This window comes from Oryza sativa, chromosome 11 (genome assembly GCF_034140825.1).
Source record: "Oryza sativa Japonica Group chromosome 11, ASM3414082v1".
Lineage (NCBI taxonomy): Eukaryota > Viridiplantae > Streptophyta > Magnoliopsida > Poales > Poaceae > Oryza > Oryza sativa.
The window spans coordinates 8,569,919-8,591,176 of NC_089045.1; the positions used below are offsets into that span (position 1 = coordinate 8,569,919).

General features: G+C 44.1%; 1 protein-coding gene across 1 annotated transcript; it reads right to left on the reverse strand.

The window, feature by feature from the left end:
• Nucleotides 1–17,715: 17,715 nt before the first annotated feature.
• On the reverse strand, nucleotides 17,716–20,736 carry LOC4350212 (ankyrin repeat-containing protein At5g02620). Its single transcript, XM_026021550.2, has 3 exons — nucleotides 20,044–20,736; nucleotides 19,406–19,932; nucleotides 17,716–18,428 (listed from the first exon to the last, which is right to left on the reverse strand). The coding sequence occupies exons 1-3, from the start codon at nucleotides 20,603–20,605 to the stop codon at nucleotides 17,838–17,840; spliced, it is 1,680 nt and encodes a 559-aa protein (XP_025877335.1). The 5' UTR covers nucleotides 20,606–20,736; the 3' UTR covers nucleotides 17,716–17,837.
• Between the last annotated feature and the right edge of the window lie 522 nt (nucleotides 20,737–21,258).

Sequence of the window (21,258 nt, forward strand, 5' to 3'; positions counted from 1 at the left end):
TGTACAAATCGTTCATGAACTGAGGGCACGAATGCCGCGAAGACTTCGTATAACAAATCGGGGGTGGTGGTCAGCTCAGATGATGACATGTGAACAACAAGGCGAAGACTTGAGACGACGTCAATGGGCCTCATCGTTTGGAACAGTACTAACCTAACAAGTTGTTGGGTTTGCTGTCCCGTGTACCATGCATCTGTTTCTGAATGTAAAATCTCTTTTTAGCACAAATTTTATCACTTCTATAGTATTGTTATTTATTTCATTAATATCCTCTTATTTTAATCTATCTATAAGTTACGGACAATCACCATTACATTTCTACGTTTAGGGCAACCATATTGTGGCTCAAAAGCAGACAGTAAGCAATGAATACACTTTTATTATCAGGTTATAAGCATTGTAAAAAGAGGTAACAACAACTACTTGATTGTAGTGTTACTACCGGGTAGCAAGCATAGGAAGTTAGCAACCAAATAGCAGATAAGGAACGTAGCAATTCTACAGGATAGGAAATAATTTTTTTTCTTGGTGGACCCAATCTTATTCTCTATGGCAGGCAACAAACATTGTGCCCTCTATCATAAACTATTACCTCCTGCTGCTTGGGCCCACACTAATATCAAGTTGGGTTGGATAGACTGGACCTGTTCTGCTGCCCGGGCTGCGGCCGCAGCCGGCAAGAACAGTGCTGCACTCACTATGCACGACTGTAGCCATCACAGTCGGCCTGCCGAACATGCCCACTGAGAATATCCTTAAGAGGGAGTGGTGGTGGTGAATTTGCCACACCTTTACCACCGTCTACTTTTATTTTTGCAAACAAAAAAAAAAGGTCCTACATGTCAAGCTCCCCACGGTCAACTTTTTACTTTTCTGTGAGAATAAAATATATAATGCTGTTAGTAACAAATTAAATAAAGAGGATATATATTGAAAATAATGGTAATAACGAGTTAATGATATTTTTAGTTAAAACTTCTGTTGCACAGATAAGATGCTAAACAACCCAAATATATGGCCTTATTAATTTCGCTTATGCCTATACTTATATTACTTATATTATAAGCTAAAATTTAAATTATAAAACTTAATATTTTATTTTTCTATCGATGTTTATTTCACAACATTTATTTTTATTTTTGTTACTAAGGACACGTATATAAAATTTACTTATAAATTATTTTTATTTGCTAATAAGAGATATAAAGGAAAAATTGGAAAAACCACCCCATAAATCACTCGAAGTTTGACATTCCACCCATAAGTTATTTTGTTGCAAATGTCCACTCACCTACTAAGTTTTGTTGCAAAAAACCATCCCAGTAAACACATGCTTAATCCAATCAATATGTTTTCATAAAGTGTGAGCGATTAATGTGGTTTTACCAAAATTAAATACTTCCAGAGTATTCTTGATATTTTTTTTGAGATACCACAAATAAAATTGCAGACGAGAGCTTAAACGTTGTCACACTGAGTTTCTCTATATGAAAAAAAGTTCAATTAAATATGGAAAATAAGTCTAATGCAAACGCTTGGACGGTATTGACTTGGCTAGCTTAGTCTGTGATAACTATACACCAGCAATAATAAACTGATTTGATTAAGTATGTGTGCATTATGGTGATTTTTTTTAACAAAACTAAGTAGAGAGTAGGTATTTGCAACAAAATGACTTACGGGGTGGAATGCCAAACTTCGAGTGATTTATGGGGTGGTTTTTACATTTTTCCCCGATATAAATAAGCACAACAATAGGACTCATGCTTATTTTCTAAAACTAAGAGGTAAGGCAACCTAAACATTCTAGTACTTGTCTTTTTTTTTTTTGAACTGAGAGAGAGTAGGTGGCTGTCCTACCTGCCTGTCGGGTGTACCGGTTAGTAGTATTAAAGTCGCATATTAACTTTTTTCCTACAATTAATTTACACTAGTAGTCATCCCATATATGTATATCTATTAATTTCATTTCATTATTGACATTTTACATTAAATTTGCCTCATCGATGTTGATATCATTTGGCGGTATTAATATGCTACTTTTTTATTTTCGGAAAGAGAGAGCTCTATGTATTAATCATTTGAGGGATTACAATCGCGAGCTTTTAGCTCGGAAACACACGCCGGTGCTTGCAAGCACAAAACCACCAATTGCTTCAAGGCAAAGCAAGTTGGGCTAAACTATATGCTACTTTATTAGGACAAGTTTTACAAAAGAGATGGATGTCACAGCTAATCTTGACTATAACATCAACTAATAAATATATGTAACATGTACAATACTCCCTTCTTCCAAATGTCTAAGACCTATCTCTTTTTTATCAAGGCCAAGAAGCAATTAACCCATTCACCATATGATAAAACCAATGGACATGGAACCAATAAGTACTAAAATAACTTCTTCGATTCCGATCAACAATTTAATTTAGTACATGGTGACTACATATAGGACTTAGACTTTTAGAAAAACTAAATAATAGACTAAGTCTTAGACTTTCGAATGGAGAAAATATATCATATCTATACTAGTTCTAGTGCCCCCAATGTTTGTTCGCCCAATCTACTCTTTTTTGTCTCTCTCCTTTTGTTTTGAATTTTGTGCAGTGGTTGTCTCTTACATGAGGGGGTGGCTCCTTATCTCTCTCATCTCTTCTCTCCTTCACCTAACTATTTAAGCTTATGTAGCATCTAGGAGATTGTGCTTGGATGCTTATAGTATTTGACGTGGCGGACGTGAGCCTATTTTTTGACGCGGTCGGACTGAAATGCCCCGGCGCCTTATCTCCTCATATTGCTTGCTGGACACTAAATTGCTTGCTGGACACTAAATACATAGGTAGATACATTGTACATATATGTGACAGATATACCGGCGTGGACTACGTTCTATCCAGCCACCGCCGCCGGCGAGCTCCACCGTCGTCATGGTTGTCGCACCGGGCGTGAGAGGTATACACGGCATTGCATCACCATCCAGCCAACTTTGAACCCCAGCACGACGGTGAACCCGACAGCGCGGTCACCGCTGCCGCCCCCAGCGCTGTGTCACTGTCACCGTTGGCGTCCATATCGCCCCCCGGCAGCCGCCTGGAAGATGGTGCTCACACCGCCATCGAACGTGAGGAAGAGGCAATGCAGTAACCAGACGTGGCGCGCCATCTTGGCGAACTCGACGAACCATGGCGTGTCGGAGAACGCGCCCCAGCGCTCGCCACGGCGCCGCGCTGCGCCGTGCTCCCGAAGAACACCGCCTCCATCCGCTTATGCACCACGGACAGGTACCCGTCGCACGGGAACTCGTCGAGCGCGCCCCACCGCGAGCTCCGCGCGTCGAGGAACTCTGCCGCTGGTGCCGCCTTAAGCTCCGCGAACTCGTCGAAGAACCGTCGCCGGTCATAGGAGCTCCGGTCGTGGAGGGCGCTCAGGCCGAAGTCCCACTGGTGGAAGCCAACGAACATATTGAGCGTGATGAACGACTCGAGCGTGAACTTGGCATCGCCGGCGTGGCACAGCGGGACGCCCGGGTGCACGATGAGATCCCACCCCGCCTGCCGCATCTCGCCGATAGAACCCTAGCTCAATATGAGGAGATAAGGCGCAGGGGCATTTCGGTTCGACCGTGTCAAAAAACGTGCTCCCGACCACCACGTCAGCACAGCAAGTTTTATATATTTAGACGGCGAGGTCCATCGGCAAATATCGACGGTTATGTAGTGTCTTTCCCTAAAACTTTGTTTTTGCGATATCTTGTAGCAAAATTTGCCATATATCATTGACCAAATTTACCTCAAGAAAGAAGAGAAGATTGTCGGAAGATTGTTCCTCCAGCCGAGGGTGTGTCGCTTGCCATATAACTAGAATTAAACACTGGAGGATGCTGCCATGTGGTGCGGCGTGTGGATCGCCAGGTGTAACACCACAGGTAACCACTTACCTAGAGTACCACACCAAAATGCACTCAAAACCATTAACTTCCAAAATTATTAGAAATTTCAGCAGAGTCTCCCCTATAAATATGGATATCCATGACAGACAGTTATAAATTAAACTAATAATAATATCATTCCCACAGTGTGATCCATCCATATAACCCATGGAAAGAAACTAATAGATATCTAAAGGATTATTTCAAGACCAAACCAGGATATAGTTTAAGTGTCATTATGTACCTAAGCAATATAGTTTGATAGTGCACAGATAGGTGTGTATACATAGGTGTGTATACAGGAGTGCTACTTCCCGCCCATACATGCCGATCTCAATGTGGACCTAAAACCGAATAAACACAAGAGTGAGTACAGAAATAGTCAGCAAGTACAATATGGAACTAGAAAACACATATACACATCATTGGCAATAAAGCATGCACAGAAAGCTTTTTTTCTTTGATAAGAAACACATTTTTAAACACCAAGTCAAAGAAAAATAGTAGTTCCCGTCCCGTGCAGGCATGAATTGAAATAGTAGTTTACATCCCGGACAATTGTGAATACATCCTAGCATTTGTCGGCAAAACCGAGTAAGCGTGATCAACGCTTACCCACAGGAACATGAATAGAAAACTAGATAGCACATCCATGACTCGCATGGAGCATGAATAATTGAAAAAAAAAACAAAGAACCAAATTGAAACCATATTGCACATCCATGTCAAGCATGAAACTTGAATTATTTAACTAGAACCAAAATCCGGAATATTAAAACAAGAATAACATTGTAAACATAAGATGAACTCGAAATCTAAATAGCGTGAACAACAATTTTGAACATAAGCAGTCACTTGTCACAAACAAATATATCGGAAATAAATAGATAGAGCAAACAATCCATAAATCACACAATTAGTTCGTCATGCACTTGCCTCCAATCAAGGGTTGGTATCATGCACGATCTGAAGGACCACCACCTAATCACAAACAAAACCTTAACAAACACATTCAAACATGCATATAAAACAATGAAAAATGTGAACCTACTCCCCCATCCCATCAAAACACAATTACAAGAAACGCCGCTTGCACTATAAACAATACTGCTGCTTCAAACCTTTATATCTTGAAAAATAAAAAGGCTATGACTGAAAATATATACATTTTAAAAATCTACAGAACAATACCTACAACTTTTATGTAGAAAGCATATTTTTATTCTACCATTTAAATGGACTAATTTGCGCTTGAAAGCAGGCTTCAGAATCTGTCTAGAATTTCAGAGGGCATATACAAAAACAACTATATCTGGAGTTCTACTCATCTAATCAAAGTGTATTTTACCAATATGGAAATCTCGGAGAAAACTCTACAACTTTGTCTATAAGAGGCCTGACTGATTCCGCTGTTTAACCACTCCAAAAACGGTTCAATCTACTACTATCCAGATTATGACATAGAAACAACAGTTGTACTAAAAAATCCATATCGCCTAAACCACTTGAGATAAATTCGCGCCCTTTGGTCAGAAGATAGATCCAAATATTATCTACAACTTTCTAGTTATACACTTTTGCATAAAATATCATTTAGACCTCCGAAACTTCGAAAACCGAAACAATGTAAATCTGCCAACGTGGAGAACAGCCAAATTGAATCACAACAAATAAAACTCCTTCTCTAACCTTCCTTATCCACGAATTAAAGCACTAAAAACACCCTAGAACAACTGATAGTACAAGGGGATAAACCTCACTTAGAGTTTCCTTCAAGATTCCAAGGGAAAAACAATGGGGAGCACTGATCTACCTTTCTCCTTTCTCCTCTCCTCCTCCTTGTTTCGTTTTTCCACTTCGTTTCTTGTTCGAAGTTCATGGGGTGGAGATCTATGAAGGCAAGTTGCTGTAGAGGAGTGGGGGATGTGATATCACATACAGACAGGAGGAGGGGAGGGAGAATGGCGGCGACGGGTGAGGGAAAGGTTGGGTTTCCGGTTCCCCTCCTCTCTCTCTAGGTTTTAGGGGAGAATCAATGGGCTGGGAATGCAACTCAAAACCAATAACCAAACCAACATATGTTTTTTTTATTTTTTTCGAGGTGTTACACCGAGTCGCTACTTGCCTCATGACTTGCGTGGTGGAATTGAAAAGAAATAAGTTCACTTTGACTCCCGGAAAAGTGACTCGAATCTAATCTATCCATGACCCTCAACAGCAAAACCTGATATCGTGATTCCTAAATTGTTAAACTGGTGCAATTTAACTCTCTCGGCGGTTTTGGAGGACAGTTTCACTAACGTGGCACCTGCGTGGCCGTATTGACGTGGCACTTATGTAGCATTAGAATTAAAATATATACGTGAGGCCCACTTGTCATCCTCTCCTCCTTCACCTTCTCTTCTCTATTCTCTCTTACGCAGTTGGGCAGCGATGGCAGGCAGCGCTGCTGTGGGAAGTGGAGGAGAGGGCAGCGGCGGGCAGGCACAGGGCATTGCTCAGCGGTAGGCGGCGTTGCGGCGGGAGATGGAGGTGAGGGCAGCGGTGGGCAATAGCAGGGGCGCTGCTCGGCGGAGGGGCTCGAGGGCCCCACAATTTGTTTCTAAATGGGTCCCATATATAATTTTTAATTCTAATGCCACATAAGCGTCATGTCAAACGCCACGTGTGACGAAAACTAGGTCAACACAGCCATGTCAGCGAAACCGCTGTACAAAACCACCGAGGGAGTTGGATTGTACATGATTTAAATATTTAGGGGCTCAAGATATCTGGTTTTATGGTTCAGGGTCACATTTAAAGGAGTCATTTTGAAATTATTCCAATTGGAAATATCGTGGCGAACATTTAGGATTTGCCGCACGGCGCATGTGTTAAGACTTTGCCACACGTCCAACTTACACTGGGTTTTGGGGGCTTAGACAGCCGCACTGATCGCCCTCCTCCAGGGCCGGGCCTGTGTCCTGTGCAACAATCTGATGCATTGCGAGTAGTCCTGTCCTTCTGGATCTCTCGCGTATGTGTGCCTGGGCCAATACAGACACCCGGCCAGACTCAGTCACCATGCGAATTTTTTTCGTTTTTAGATTTTTTTTTAATATTTACAGAAATAATCTATCGACCAAAAAAATTACAGAAATAGCCCCTGCCGCCCTAATGGTGGGCGGCAAGCTGACGTGGCAGACGGTGGGTCGACCGCGCCGTCTGCCGCCGTCGGCCAAAATTGCGATTAGGCCCCTGCCGCCCGTACAGAGGGCGGCAAGGGGCTAATTGCAATTTTGGCCGCCCATAAAGAGCTTGCGGCCGTACTTTTTCATCTGGGTCCCTTGCCGCCCCAATAGAGGGCGGCAAGGGACCCAGATGAAAAAAGTATGGCCAAAAGATTTTTCTATGTTATGTTAATAATAAATAAAGAAGTATTTATTGGTAAAACTTGTTAATATTGTTATAAAAATGTATTGAAGTTGGTTGTTGCGCAATTTCATATGTTAAGTGAGGTATTATTTTGTACCTTATTCGACGTATTAGTACTCGGATAATTTATATAGGCCTATCGCAGTCTGGGTCGTAGAAACATTATATGGACTTAAACAAGGAGAATTATGTAACATGAAGAAATAGTAGTACAATTTGAACATGATACAACTATTTGCATTGCGGTTACATAGATGATATTAGATTCGAACTAGGAGGGAGGTAGTGCAATAGTTGAACACAACGACGATGTAGTAATGGGACAAGGAAGCATGACAGTAGAAATTTTAATATGCCAAGTTGTCCGATAATAGCTAACCCCTACGTGAGGATCCCTCTCCTCTCTTAAACCGCGCTTTAGTAACCCTGTATTGCTTTGGTAGTTCAAGCTGCACAACACGGCTAGGTGGAGTTAGAACCCTTCTGGTGTCTATCCATTCTCTGTATTGACATCTCCTTGGTGGTTCCTGGGAGGAAAGAATAGATGTAAAGCAAGCAAAGTTAGTAAATGTTGTGAGAAAATAAGGATTCATGTAATCAAAATATTCTTACCATGAAATCGTCGTCAAGAATATTTGGACAAACAAAGAACCTTCGACCCAATGTTGTAGGATTTATGGAACGAAGAACCTGACAACGATCACCACACCTGCATCTTGGACGGGCTTCCCATGGAGGGAGTGCCGTAGTTAGCACCCGCCAGTCGCTTTGTTGTTCACGACATTGTCGTTCATAAGCCGCTTTTCTCTGTAAGTATTGCTCAGTACTTTCGGATGCGAAATACCAGCGACCTTCTTGTAAACAAGTGGTTAGGTCGAGAACGGGATTTTCTGTATCGACCCACTCGATGTATGCGCAAGCCGTAGTGCGGGTCTGCCGAATAGAGTAGTGTTACGAAGAATAAAGCGATTGCCTATACGGAATGAATAAGCATATGCAGATAATAAAATACCTCACGGTCATAGTTAGGGCACCTAAAAAAGCGCCTTCCTCGAATATCAGGATTCCTCGAAGCCATTAGTTGGCATCGATCACCGCATAGGCAGAGAGGACGCTGGCACCAAGGTGGTAGTAGGTATACACAAGGATCGCTACGCCAGTTTGGATCCTCAACACCTCGGCGTCTAGCCATTGACGAAAGCCGGTCGGATTTGTAATGAAGCAAGTGGGGAAGAGAGTACTGAATGTGACTGAGTTCTGAAAGATTGTGAGGCCTCACTCGTTAAGGCGACTTATATAGGCGCAAAAAATCGAGTGATACCCCTGACATGTGAACGTGGTGGGGTATGGTGGGTACGCCTGATTGGCGCCGAAAGATACATGCATGATCGGCGCCGAAAGTTACATTGGTCGTATGCGCCAAATGGCGGGCAAATACTCGTATCACACGCGAATAAAGGAGGCTGCATCGGTGCGGCAGAAAGTAGTCGTGCATGCGCCGAAAGGTATCGTGCATGCGCCGAAAGGTATCGTGCACATATAACAACAACGTAGTCATTACACAAGCATACAGTACTGGAAAGTGAAGCAAGTAAACAAAGAGAAGACTGCTCTACTGGCCCTGCCCCGCGCCGCGACCACGCTTGGTCCTCCGGGCCTGTGCTCGCACGTGGTCCTGGGAGTAGGTGAAACGATCCGGTGGCACAGCACGGGTAGCACGAGTGTCCCGCGGAGGAGTGGCCTGCGCTTGGTCCTGCGTCTGCACCGGCGGTGCGCCTCCCAGCTGTGAAGGCCCGATGACGTCCTCTGTTGAGCCTGAAGCGAAGTCGAAGTCAGTGATGTCGAAGAGGAAGGTGGAAGGCAACAAGTGGTCCGACGAGGTCCCAGCATGGTCCAGTGGTGGACCCTGACTCGACGTGCCGGCTGCCTGTGACGAAGTCCCGGTGTACTGCCAGAACTACGCTGAGTGCGAGGTCGACACAGCTGCCTGAGACGCTGACCCTGCAGCCTGGGAGAAGTGTGCGGCCTGCGTCATAGCGAACTGGGCGAAACCTACACATCGACAACGGGACCCTTGTAAGCTAAGACATAAAATATATGTAAATTGATTGTCGAAGTAATGTTGTTTTTTTAAGTACCTGTGGGGGGCACAACAGAAGGCCTAGCCGAGGAAGGCGGGGTGCTGAACGGTGCACGAAACCCTGAAGCAATCGGCAAGTGAAATGGCTCACTTATATGTGCGAGGCATGTACAGAAATAGTAATAAAAATACTTACCTCCGTGCGGAGGGGGAGTTGGCCTAGGAACGTGCGCAGCTGGACGGGGACCAGTCGGTACGGGTGGCCGCCGTACAGCTGTGTCTGCCCGAGCAACGTCGTCTGCACGACAGGTGAGCACTCGGAGAATCGAGCGCATCGACTCCACCATCCGCGTGTACGTCGTCAGGTGCTCCTCTACGGGTACCGGAATCCCCGCGCCTAAACGTTGGATCGTCGTTGAACCGTCAACGACGACCCGGTTGATGTCGTCGACCTGCATGGTTAATTTGTTCGTAAATATTCGTAAAATTTGACGAAGAGAAAGACATGAAAACATAAAGGAATGGTGCGATACAGGGTACTCACAGCACGAGCGAAGTCCTGGTCGCGGTGCCTGGCATAGAGGTCTCTAGTGCTCGCAACGTGGGGTTGCTGCTCCAAGGGAGCGAAGGTGACCCTAGTACGGGTGCGTGGCTGGTACCAGCGTAGGTAGGCCTGGTACGACTCCTCAGTGTGTGGCTCTCCCTCGTGGTCCACGACCTCCTCGGTTGCGAGCAACCAGTCCTCAACAAAAGTCGCCAACTTGGCGGGCCAGTCGCCAGCTGAGTGCTAACCCTTGCGCGAGTACCTGCGAATTAATGTGTAATATTAGTGTGAAACGACAGATGTTACAAATTATTGTGAACAGGCAGATTTTAATGCAACAACGGAAAGCGTAGTGCAAGATCTTACCCGTGAACAGCAGCTGGGACGGTGGTCGGAAACGGTACTGGAAAGGGCTGACGGAAGCCGAACTGCCGCATCACGCGGAAAGGGGCGTGAGGCTCAACGCAGATGTCGAAGACCATCGGAACCGTAGTCATCCAGTACGCCTGGTCCCTGGTGCAGAGTGTGGACAGACCCAACGGCGCACGAGCCTGGGTAGCCGTGGCACTGTAGGGCTCCCACACGACGTCAGTCGGCAGAAGGCGGTCGAACTCCATAACAAACTCAGGATACGACCGCCTAACCTGGACGTGAGCCCATCGGCGCTGCAATACGAGACGATCGATGTGATGTACAATGAACTTAGCAATTAACTTAGCAATACGATAAGATCGATGCAACGTACCTGACGACGGCACCACAGAGTACCCATCGTAGGGTAGTCGACCTCTGGTTGCTCCTCGTACAGTGACTCCTCGTACGCGTGCTGGTCCACCTCAGGGCGGCCGATCGCAATCCTCTCAGCTGCCCAGATAGAAAGAAAGAGAGGGCACCCACCAAAGGTCGCGCTGGGATCCGTCTTCGTGCAAGACTCACAAAGTGCACGGTACAGAGCCGCCAACAACGCGGAACCCCAGCTCCACTGAGGCACCTCGCCTACCGCGGCGTCGGTGATGCTCCTGGCGTAGTGCACGAGTCCCTTGTCGACCGCGTGCCCGTGGCCGCCACAGAACATCACCCAGCCAAAAAGCCAGAGCAAGTACGCCTCCAAACATCGGCTGTAGGAGTACTCGTCGGCCTCCTCCTGTAGCTGCTCAACCTGCAAGCCGTCGATAAAATGTTAGGCACCTTAACTGTGGACTAAATATGTAATACAATTGTCATTTCGGTACAAAAACACTCACGGTGAACTAAAGCAGCCACCTCTTCGTAGGTCCGGTGTTGCGGTGGTGTGCCAACGGCTCGAGCGGGAGGTGCGGTGCGCGCTGTACTAGTGCGAAACGTGCCGTCAGATCGTCCTGCCAGTCTACAGCCGTGGTCACTGGCCCAACAACGTCTCCCGCGAGCGGTAGCCCCAACAAGTACGATACGTCCTGTAGGGTAGGGGCTACCTCACCGCACGGCAAGTGAAAAGTGTGCGTCTCTGGCCTCCATCGATCGACCAAAGCTGCTAGGAGGGACCTGTCCACAGTCCATCGTCTGGCTGGGTCCGCGTCGCCGGCCGCAGCCTCCACCAGCCGACACATCGGTAGGAGGCCGGCCTCACGTAGCCTGCAATAACAAATTAATATGTCATTATAAAAAATATTACAGTGCAACTAACTTATAGTAAAACACTGTTCGTACCTCTCGACAAAGGAGTCGTGAACCGTGAGTAGCTCACCGCACGTCCGTGCCCGGAACGTCCCAAGCTGAGCCCCCTGCACCGCAGTAAGGTGAGACCGGTGTCGGTGATCTATCGCCGGGTCCAACAACTGAGGTGTATCCTGACGTGCCATCTCTGAAAAATATAATGTTTCGTGTTAGAACAATTCAAAAAATAGTAATGTAAAACAAAAGATAACTTGCAAAATTATGAAATAGTAATAAAATCATGAGATTAATTATGTACAACAAGAGTACAGGCTATTTAAATATAGCAAACGTTACTAATGGTACATAACGATGACGTGCAATTTAACATATATGTAGAGTTCAATAATATAACATAACATTACTTGTCAAAGTCCGACATACATCAGCATACCTAAAGACATTAGGCACCTTAGTCCGACGTTACATCACGAGACCTAAAGACATGACTTGCCGAAGTCTGACATTACACGACGAAACATAAACACATCGATAAGTTCGAAACGAATTACAAGCAAATCCACATGCCGACATAGAACATAAGAACTACACCACGTAGCCAGACGTGGCACGACGACGCCTAGGACGTGGTCGAGTGGAGGTAGTGCCTTCACCCGTAGGGCGAGCTCCATTTGCTGCTGATCCTGATAGTCCTGCCTCCGCCGCACTTGGTTTCTCCTTGTCTTTAGGACAATGCTTGTAGGTGTGCCCATGTTCATCGCATTTGCTGCAACGCTTCACCCTGCCAGCCTCCGACTCGTCCATATCGTTGCGGATGCGACGAGTCCTCCTCCTTCCAGCCTTGCCTCGGAGCTTCGATGGGTCAGGAATATTGAGTACTTCATCGTTAGTCTCTGTGAACTCCCCAGCTATGCCGAACCCATAAATCTCGCCGCTCCATGTATGATATATTGCTTGCTTACTGAAGTACTGTGACACATATACTGCATCTGGTATGCCACACTCCGCTGCGGCAGCAATGACATGGGTGCATGGCCTGTGGAGCAGCTTCGGCTTTGCACAAGAGCAATAACATGTGCCGTCGGCTTTGAGAACACACTCCTGCTTCACTCTCTTGCGGTAGATACCCCTGCCTGCCTTATCTTGACATAGTATCTCAAACCTGTGCTGTTGGGTACCTTGCACTAGAGCTCAATGTTTCATGGCCTTTTTACGCAACTCCTCTAGCTTTTTCTACATGAAAGCTCCAAACAAAATGCTGTTGTTCGGCATAGAGGGAAGAACTGCCTGGAACCGATCCCTAAAATACCTGCATGTCCCATGTAAAATGAACTCCACTATGCCAACTAGTGGCAGTCCACGGACACCGCGCATCACCCAATTGTAAACTTCTGCCAAAATTGTTGTCATTATTCCATATCTAGCACCACCTGTGTCATACGCCTTGGCCCATTTCTCTTTTGGTTCATGCAGAATCCACTGAGAAAATTTCCGAATCTCCAATCCAGTTCTTCTAACCAATGTTGGACTATCCGTTGGGAGAGGTCCAAGAGCTTGAGGAGGGTCAGCAACGGCGGTCGATGGAGCCGCTGCACGCTGATCACTGCATTTGGCTGTCAACTCATCTAATCTCTTCCAAAGCTCATTGAATTTTTTCTCCTGGTTCTGATTGCACAGCCTCTTGAACATGTTCATGAGCTCCTTGTTCTTGAATTGCTTGAAGAAATTAGCTCCCATATGACGCATGCACCACCTACTCTGTACATCTTCCCAAACACCGGGGTATCCTCGTTCCATACTCCCAAACTGCAACTCTCCTATCGCTCGCAGAATGCCAGCGTGCCTATCATGTATCAGGCATACATTTGGACTCATACCAACAACTTTTGTTTTAATCAATTTTAGGAACCAGTACCAGCTGTCGGTATTCTCACTCTCAACAAAAGCAAATGCCAAGGGCAATACCTGATTGTTCCCATCTACCCCTATTGCAGTTAGTATCTGGCCCCGATACTTTCCTGTCAAGAATGTCCCATCAATGCAGAGAACAGGACGACAGTTCACGAATGCCATCTTGCATGCATGTAGAGCTAAGAACGCCCTTTGCAGCACACTCTTGCCAGGATGTTCAATCGAGGGGAATTTCTTCACTTCGTAAGAGCTCCCAGGGTTTCTTTCCTCGATAACACCAAGCAGGCGTGGCAAATTGTCATACGAGGCTTCGTAAGTTCCAAATCTCATCTCTATTATTTTCTGTTTGGCCCTCCAGGCCTTGGCATAGCTAATAGTATACTTGTATGTCTCTTCAATGTGTTGGATTATTGACCTTGGTTCATATGTGAGATTATCGATGACATGCGCATACATCTCAGATGCAACAAATGCACATGTAATGTTCCTGTGGTATTTCTAAACACTAGGTAGAAAACATGTATGCTTGGTAACAACTGACACTGTCCAATAATCCTTCCATTTCCCCTTATACGCGTGCACTCTCCAGGGACAACCATCTTTTTCCTTAACACACCGAACTTCATATTGCGACCGGTTCGACTTGGCAACCCAAAACTCTCTATGAAGTGACACTGCAAAATGTTTTACCGCCTCCTTCATATCTTCTGCTCTACTATAAATCGCTCCCTGAATAACCTCATTTTCTTTGTACTCCCATCTCACACTATCCTCTTCAGAGACGATCAGCCCAGAAAAATCCTCACTAGCCCATTCTGCTGGATTAATATCCGTCTCATCATCTGACGAATCACCTTTCTCTACACGCTCGTTGTCAGAATCCTCCCTCTCCATTTCATCCACAATGGCACCGACAGTCTCCCCCTCGTCGGCCACTCCACCTGGTTGAATGCCCACTGGAGCTACTACGCCCCCGTCCTCTCGTGCGTTGACCTCCTCCACAGAAGTCTCGTTTACTTCAGCACTTGGTCCCTTGCCATCATCCATGTTCGTCTGCACACCTGGATCCTTCGGGTGAACAAACGGAACCAAAGCTAGAGGCCACCCGCGTTGCAATGCATTTTCCAAATACCATCTCCACACTCGAGAGTTTTGAACTGGCATTAGTTCCCAATAAAAACCCTCAGTTGCCCGACTTACTATAACATTGATTGTTATGTCACTTGTCTGTGGATCAACTCTGAAGCCCCTCATTAACCATCCTTTTATAGAAGGTACACTCCTCTCAGCCGGTCTATCAATTCCCCTTTCTGATACAATAAAATCTGACAGATCTACCCCAGTTGGCCCGTAACGGACGTTTCCTGGTCCATGGTAAACTTGGAATATTTATTTGTTCGACATATCTGTCAACGAAATAACTAGATCATATTACTCTTTCATGCAATAAACATCTACAACGTAATATCTTCTTGTGTAAGCCAATGCAACGGTAATGTATTAATTCCAAACTAGCAGATCTACGTAGTTACCGATATCTACAATACGCACTTCTAGATTAGTACAACTAAAACCCTAAAAATATAATGCATTTATTCAAACAAATTTTTAAAGAATACACACTATTTAACTCAATAGTCACATATAGGATCTATGAATATTACCTGAAATCGGCGTCTGAATCCGGCAGGGCTTCGCCCCTTCTTCTCTTCTCCTCCCCTCTCTTCTTTTTTTTTCACTGGAATTGAGGAGAGAAGAATGAGGGCTGGGGGCTGGGCAGCAGGCCTTTTATAGGCAGCGAGGCCTGCCGCCCGGCCAGAGGGCGGCAAGGGGCCGCCTGCAAAATAGCCGGCCCCGACTGGTTTTTGCATTCGGGCCCCTTGCCGCCCCACCAGAGGACGGCAAGGGTTTTCCTGCAAAAAACCCTCCCTCCGTCACCGCCCGTTCCTCCCCCGTTTGCCACGTCAGCTTGCCGCCCCAGAGGTGGGCGGCAGGGGCTATTTCTGTAATTTTTTTGGTCGATAGATTATTTCTGTAAATATTAAAAAAAAAATCTAAAACCGAAAAAAAATCGTCACCATGCTAGTGCACAGCTCACTGTGCAATATTAGGCCTTATTCGTTTTGAAGGATTCCTAAAGGAAATCTCAATTCCTTTGGAATAAACACTATTTATGCATTATTCATGCATTCGGTTTGTAGGATTCAAAGGAAAATTTTCCATAGGAACACTATGCCAATCCTCCAAAAATCCTGCAAAATGTACTAATTCCATAGGAATGAAAACATCCACTCTATCCTCTTTTGTTTAGCTCGGTGGAGGAAAAATTTCTGTGTTCCAATCCTTTGTTTTGCACGTGCATTCCTGTATTATTCCTATGTTTTTCCTATTCCTGTGATTTGGAAATCATGTGAACCGAATAGTCACACTAATCTAAAATACCGATTTCAAGGTGCAAACTCTACCAAATCATTGGGCCACGTGGCCAAACCAAAAACCAAGTTCACATATCGTTAAAATGTGCCACGTGTCCAAAAGAGCACGCTCATTTTAAACGTGTGTGAAGAGTCCAGATAAAACAAAGGAAAAATCCAGAGCATTCTAAACTCGGTTGAAAAAAATAACATGAGAACACGAAAAGAACTGGTGAAAAAGAACTTTTAAAACAACTATAATATAATTATAATATAATTTCACTATAACTATATCATAACAATATTATAACTTGTATATAAGTATTAAAATACTATATGCAACTTTATATCTAACTTATATAGAGATTACAATGTAGTTATAGTACAGTCACACTATTGTGTACTCCTTCCGTCCCATAATATAAGGGATTTTGAATTTTTGCTTGCGTTGTTTGACCACTCGTCTTATTTAAAAAAATTTGAAATTATTATTTATTTTTTTTGACTTACTTTATTATCCAAAGTACTTTAAGCATAACTTTTCGTTTTTTATATTTGCACAAATTTTTTAAATAAGACGAGTGATCAAACCGTGCAAGCAAAAACTCAAAATCCCTTATATTATGGGATGGAGGGAGTACAATGTAACTATAGTGTTACACTACACTATAGTAACATTTAAAAGTTTTTTTTGCCAAAAAAACTTGTGACAGCTTTTTAGCAATTCGAAAAAAAATATAAACAGCGAGCTAATATTAGCTGTCGTAAACCGGCGACAAGGAAGACATCTACCGCAATATTTTCCGGATCCACGGAAGCTGTTGCCAATGAGCAAGATCCATTCACTCAATGGAGCAAGCGGAGGGCGTCGAGCCGTACCAGCTGTGATGGTCCGCGAGTGTGGACGCGCCAACCAGCCAACGAGCATCGAGGTCGAGACGCCATCCACGGTAGCAACGACCGCCACCCCAAGCTCGACCACATCCAGGAGGAAGAAGAGAGAGGGATGAAGAAGGGCTCAATGAGGATATCCAGATTTGGACAATCAAGGGACGAGGGCGATGTTACCTCCGCTACCATCATCTTCCTCCACTTCTCCTTGTTCTTGCAAGTGTTGTCTTCGTCAATGGCTGATGCCTTTCTCCTAGCACCGACGCGGCAATCCTTGTTCTCGCAAGCACCATCTTCCCCAATGGTTGTCGCCTTTCTCCCAGCACTGACGTGGCAATCCCTGTTCTCGCGAGTGTCGTCTTCCCCAACAGCTATCGCCTTTCTCCCAGCACCGACGCGACAAGTAAAGCTCCAATGCCACGATCCAACGACCAGTTCTCTAAGCCACCAAATCCGACATCCTTTAACCCACCGGATCCGGGGCCACGATCTCCGGTGATGCTGAGACATGGCGGGCCGCGATGGCAATGAGCGGTGACGGGGACGAATCATCGAAGATTCTAGGCCCTTCCACTTTCTATTACTAGGTGATTCTCCATGCTTTGCTACAGGTTTGCTAAGCAATTTTTAATATATATTTTTTTTTCATCAATGGAGCTAAGAGTAAAAAGAATAGAAAATAATGAAACTAAGCCTCATCTTAAAAGCGAACAATTTTTACTTGTCAAATTACAGTTTTGCCCTTGACTAGAGAACAATTGCCAAGCCTAAAAATTTTAAAACGGTTTATTTACACGACAAGCAAAGGCCTAAGAATGAACTAATAACAATTTGACATTGGAACATAAGATGCAAGTAAACACCCATTAACATAAGCCATGTATAGAAGCAATGTTCAGAGTACATAGATTAGGACTTGCGCAGAATTCCACTATCAACAATATATAATAAACATAGTCAGCTAAGTAATGTACAATCTGTAATCAATAATAAATTTTTTTGGGCTCAAACAATATCAAGATACTTGGTCTTAAAAGCATGACCCAACCGAAATCTGAGCTTCAAGACCGGCCATTCACCAATTAGCTTAGTCAGAACAGGCAATAAGATTGATAGAAAACAAATTCCAATAGCCAACCACAGGATGCGAGGGGCAAGAACAGTGTATAACCCAGTGGCAAATGCTGTTGTGGTTGCCATGTATGCCAACCACATGAGGTTTCTAGTAATGGTTCTATAGTAGAGCAAGAACTCAAGGTCCTCTGACCTAGACAGGATGCACACGAAGGCAACAGCAAGTGAGGAGCACATAGCTAAGGTGTCAGAGATCAAGAATGCCTGAAATGCCAGCTTTCTAGCCATGATAGGATGCCCATCATCGCTGCTATATCCTCCAGGTAAGGTGAAAGCAGCAGCGAAGGTGATTGTTGCGATGAGGATTGCCACCAAAGAAGTGTTGTTTGTGTATGATTGAGTCAGTGACTTGACATCTTTCCTTGATTCATTAGTTACCTTTTGCTTGGCTTCCTCAAGAAGGTTAGAAAGACATGTTGCATCTTCTGGATCAGCTCTCAACATAAGCATAGACACTTCATTCTGCACACGTAAAAAAAAGGTGCACATGAAGCACATGGTATTATGATAGCAATGCAAATGAGTGGTGCTATAAGTTTGTGATTAGAGGCCAGAATGAAGGAGAATGTAATTATGTAACAGCATTTTATAAGACTACGCATATCCTGCAAATCAAATGGAAATGATGTATTTATGCCACATGTTTTTCTTTGTCATTTGTCCCTTTGTTTACTTTTTGATTCATGCTGCTGATGCTTGTTTGGGTTTGCTTTATTAATAGTATATTGCACAGTATTTAACAGGCATCAATTCTGGTTTATTACTCCCTCCATCTCAAATTATAGAGTGTCATCTTTTTTAGGAAAAATCAAACTCACTAACTTTTGACTAATAACCATACTAATCATATAAATACTAAGTATTATGTATGTTATATCACAAGATTCATATTTTAAAATATTTTTATGTGATGTTAATTTCATATTCATTAGGAATATAACATGGAATAAATTAATGGTCAAAGTATGTTATTGAAGACCGTGTAAAAAATAAAGATCTTATAATTTGGAATGAAGGGAATACATTTTACTACTAGATCTTATGGATATTTAATGCATTCTACTAAATCAAATGACCATTTTTGACTGAATACAATAACTTCAATTATAGCTACTACTACTACTACTCCGTAAATCAAATAAAGTGATTGTACAAATTTATATACGAGAGCTCTATTTCCGGGTAAGATACTGGGAATCGATCCAAATAGGATAATAAAAATGAGAAATCAACAAGTACTTTGAAATTGCGGTGCACTAATGCCTTTCATGGTTCCTATATCAATGTTACTTTTCAGTTTCATTGCTATTGCCTTACATGAGTATGTATGCTTAATTTGTTCAGCAGCTTACTGATTTCCAGTCAAATTTATCTTCCTTTTCTACCATGAATTAACTGCAACAGTTTTATGGAAATTAATTTGCGGCAAATATACGTACCCAGATGAGAGTCTTAGCATCCTTGGCATCCCATAGATGCGAGCTTGCTGTCTGTGCACTGTTGTCAACCATTGTGTAGTCAACGTCTTTCCGAGACAGTAGAGCGGCAACCATCTTCGGATTACGCTTCATGACCGTGTAATGTAGAGCAGTCTTTCCGCTGCTATCCCGCATGTTTACGAGTCTCTGGAGTTGCGGTGTCCTCATGATGAACTCAAAGAACTCTGTATTACCAGCTTGCACAGCTTGATGCAGGCATGTCCAGCCATTCGCACTGCAACAGGGAGCATCTGGACAATGCTTCAGAAGCTCACGAGCTGCACCAATGTGACCTCGGTATGCGGCAGCATTGAGGAGGGGTGAGCCATTTGTGGTTGTTATATATCCTAAAGACTGGTCATGTTCCAAGAATACTCGTAGCACATCAGCCTTATCCCAGAGTACAGTGAGGTGCACCGGAGAAGTCCCTTTTGTGTTTTCTTCTCTGGCCAGCCAAGGACGTGCCTCCACAATCTTCTTAGCAATAGCTGAAAAACAAGTGATCATGGCACAAGTGGAATATGTAAATTTGAGTAGTAGAAGTGGTCAATGTTCTACATAGTCCTAAATGTCAAAATCACGATTGATGCTGAAGATACCTGCATTTCCATTCCTCACAGCAGCAGCCAAAGCATTGTAGCTGCAGGCTCCCACATGAGAAGAATTGGGAATTTCCAGCACTTTCTCGAGAACGTCTGCGAGATCTCTCATCGCTGCAATGAACATGGGAGACTCGTTGTGCTTGTTCACACCTTGCGACAGCGCAGGCTCAGCTTCTATCAGCTCCAGAGCAAGCTCCTTGTGGCCACTGCGGATGGCATGGTGTAGCGCGTTGCATCCATCCCTGTCTTGCCTCAAGATTGCCTCGCTCTGTCCCAGCTCGAGGCAGCATCTGAGTAAAACTGAGGCCAGAGCATCATGGCCACTCGTCACCGCAGTGAGCAGTGGTGTCTCCCCATACAAGTTGACTTTAGCGACAAGACACGGGGATAGCACCATTAAATCTTTGCAGAAGCTCTCACGGCCATGAATGGAGGATATGTGAAGGCAGGTGTTGCCCTGTGGAGTTGTTCCGAGCAGTATGCTTGGATCCTGCGAAACCATGTTCTTCAATGATTTGGAATCACCTGATGTGGCTGCTTCCAGGAGCCCTCTGTTCATCTCTACTCCTGGTGTTTCAGACTTTCAGTGCTGATGTACTGGCTGAAACAATAAATATAGCTATAGGACCAGTAGCTGGTGACTAATTTTTTGGGGCATTGTGGCTACATACTTGATGAGATATCTTTTTGGTGCTGATTGTGAAGATATTGAATGATGTCTTTGTGCAATGCCTTACAAGAAGTAAAACTCCAACCAGATTCCACTCTTCACATGTAGAGAGCACTGCATTTTCCACACATGTAAAAAGCCCGAAACTGCAAAGAAAATTGTACAGTATATCACATCATAGCATGTATCATTTCTACATGTTTATTATCTATCGTATAATAAAATCCACTGACATGTGATCTAAGCTTTCTTGACAAGACAAAAGGAAAATATATAGTAGTACAAGATTTAACTAAAAAATATCAACATTTAGCACTTGATTTGATGAAAATCTAGGATTAGAGTAAAATTAATCTGGAAGCTATTACTACTTAAACTACAATTGTAATGTAGGATCTAATAGGATATCACGATTTCAGGGAGCGGGGTTCAGAGCCAGTTGATAGGGTTGTCCAATGTGGGTTGACTGAACTCAACTCATTAAAACCCATCACTGAAGGTACACATGAGACACGGTGACATGACCGAATTGATGAACTAGC

Coding starts and splice junctions, on each gene's coding strand:
- LOC4350212 (XM_026021550.2), bottom strand. CDS start 20,605: ATGAACAGAGGGCTCCTGGAAGCAGCCACATCAGGTGATTCCAAATCA. Junction 19,933..20,043: donor TGTGAGGAATGGAAATGCAG/GTATCTTCAGCA, acceptor CTTGTTTTTCAG/CTATTGCTAAGAAGATTGTG. Junction 18,429..19,405: donor ATGCTAAGACTCTCATCTGG/GTACGTATATTT, acceptor TTACGTGTGCAG/AATGAAGTGTCTATGCTTAT.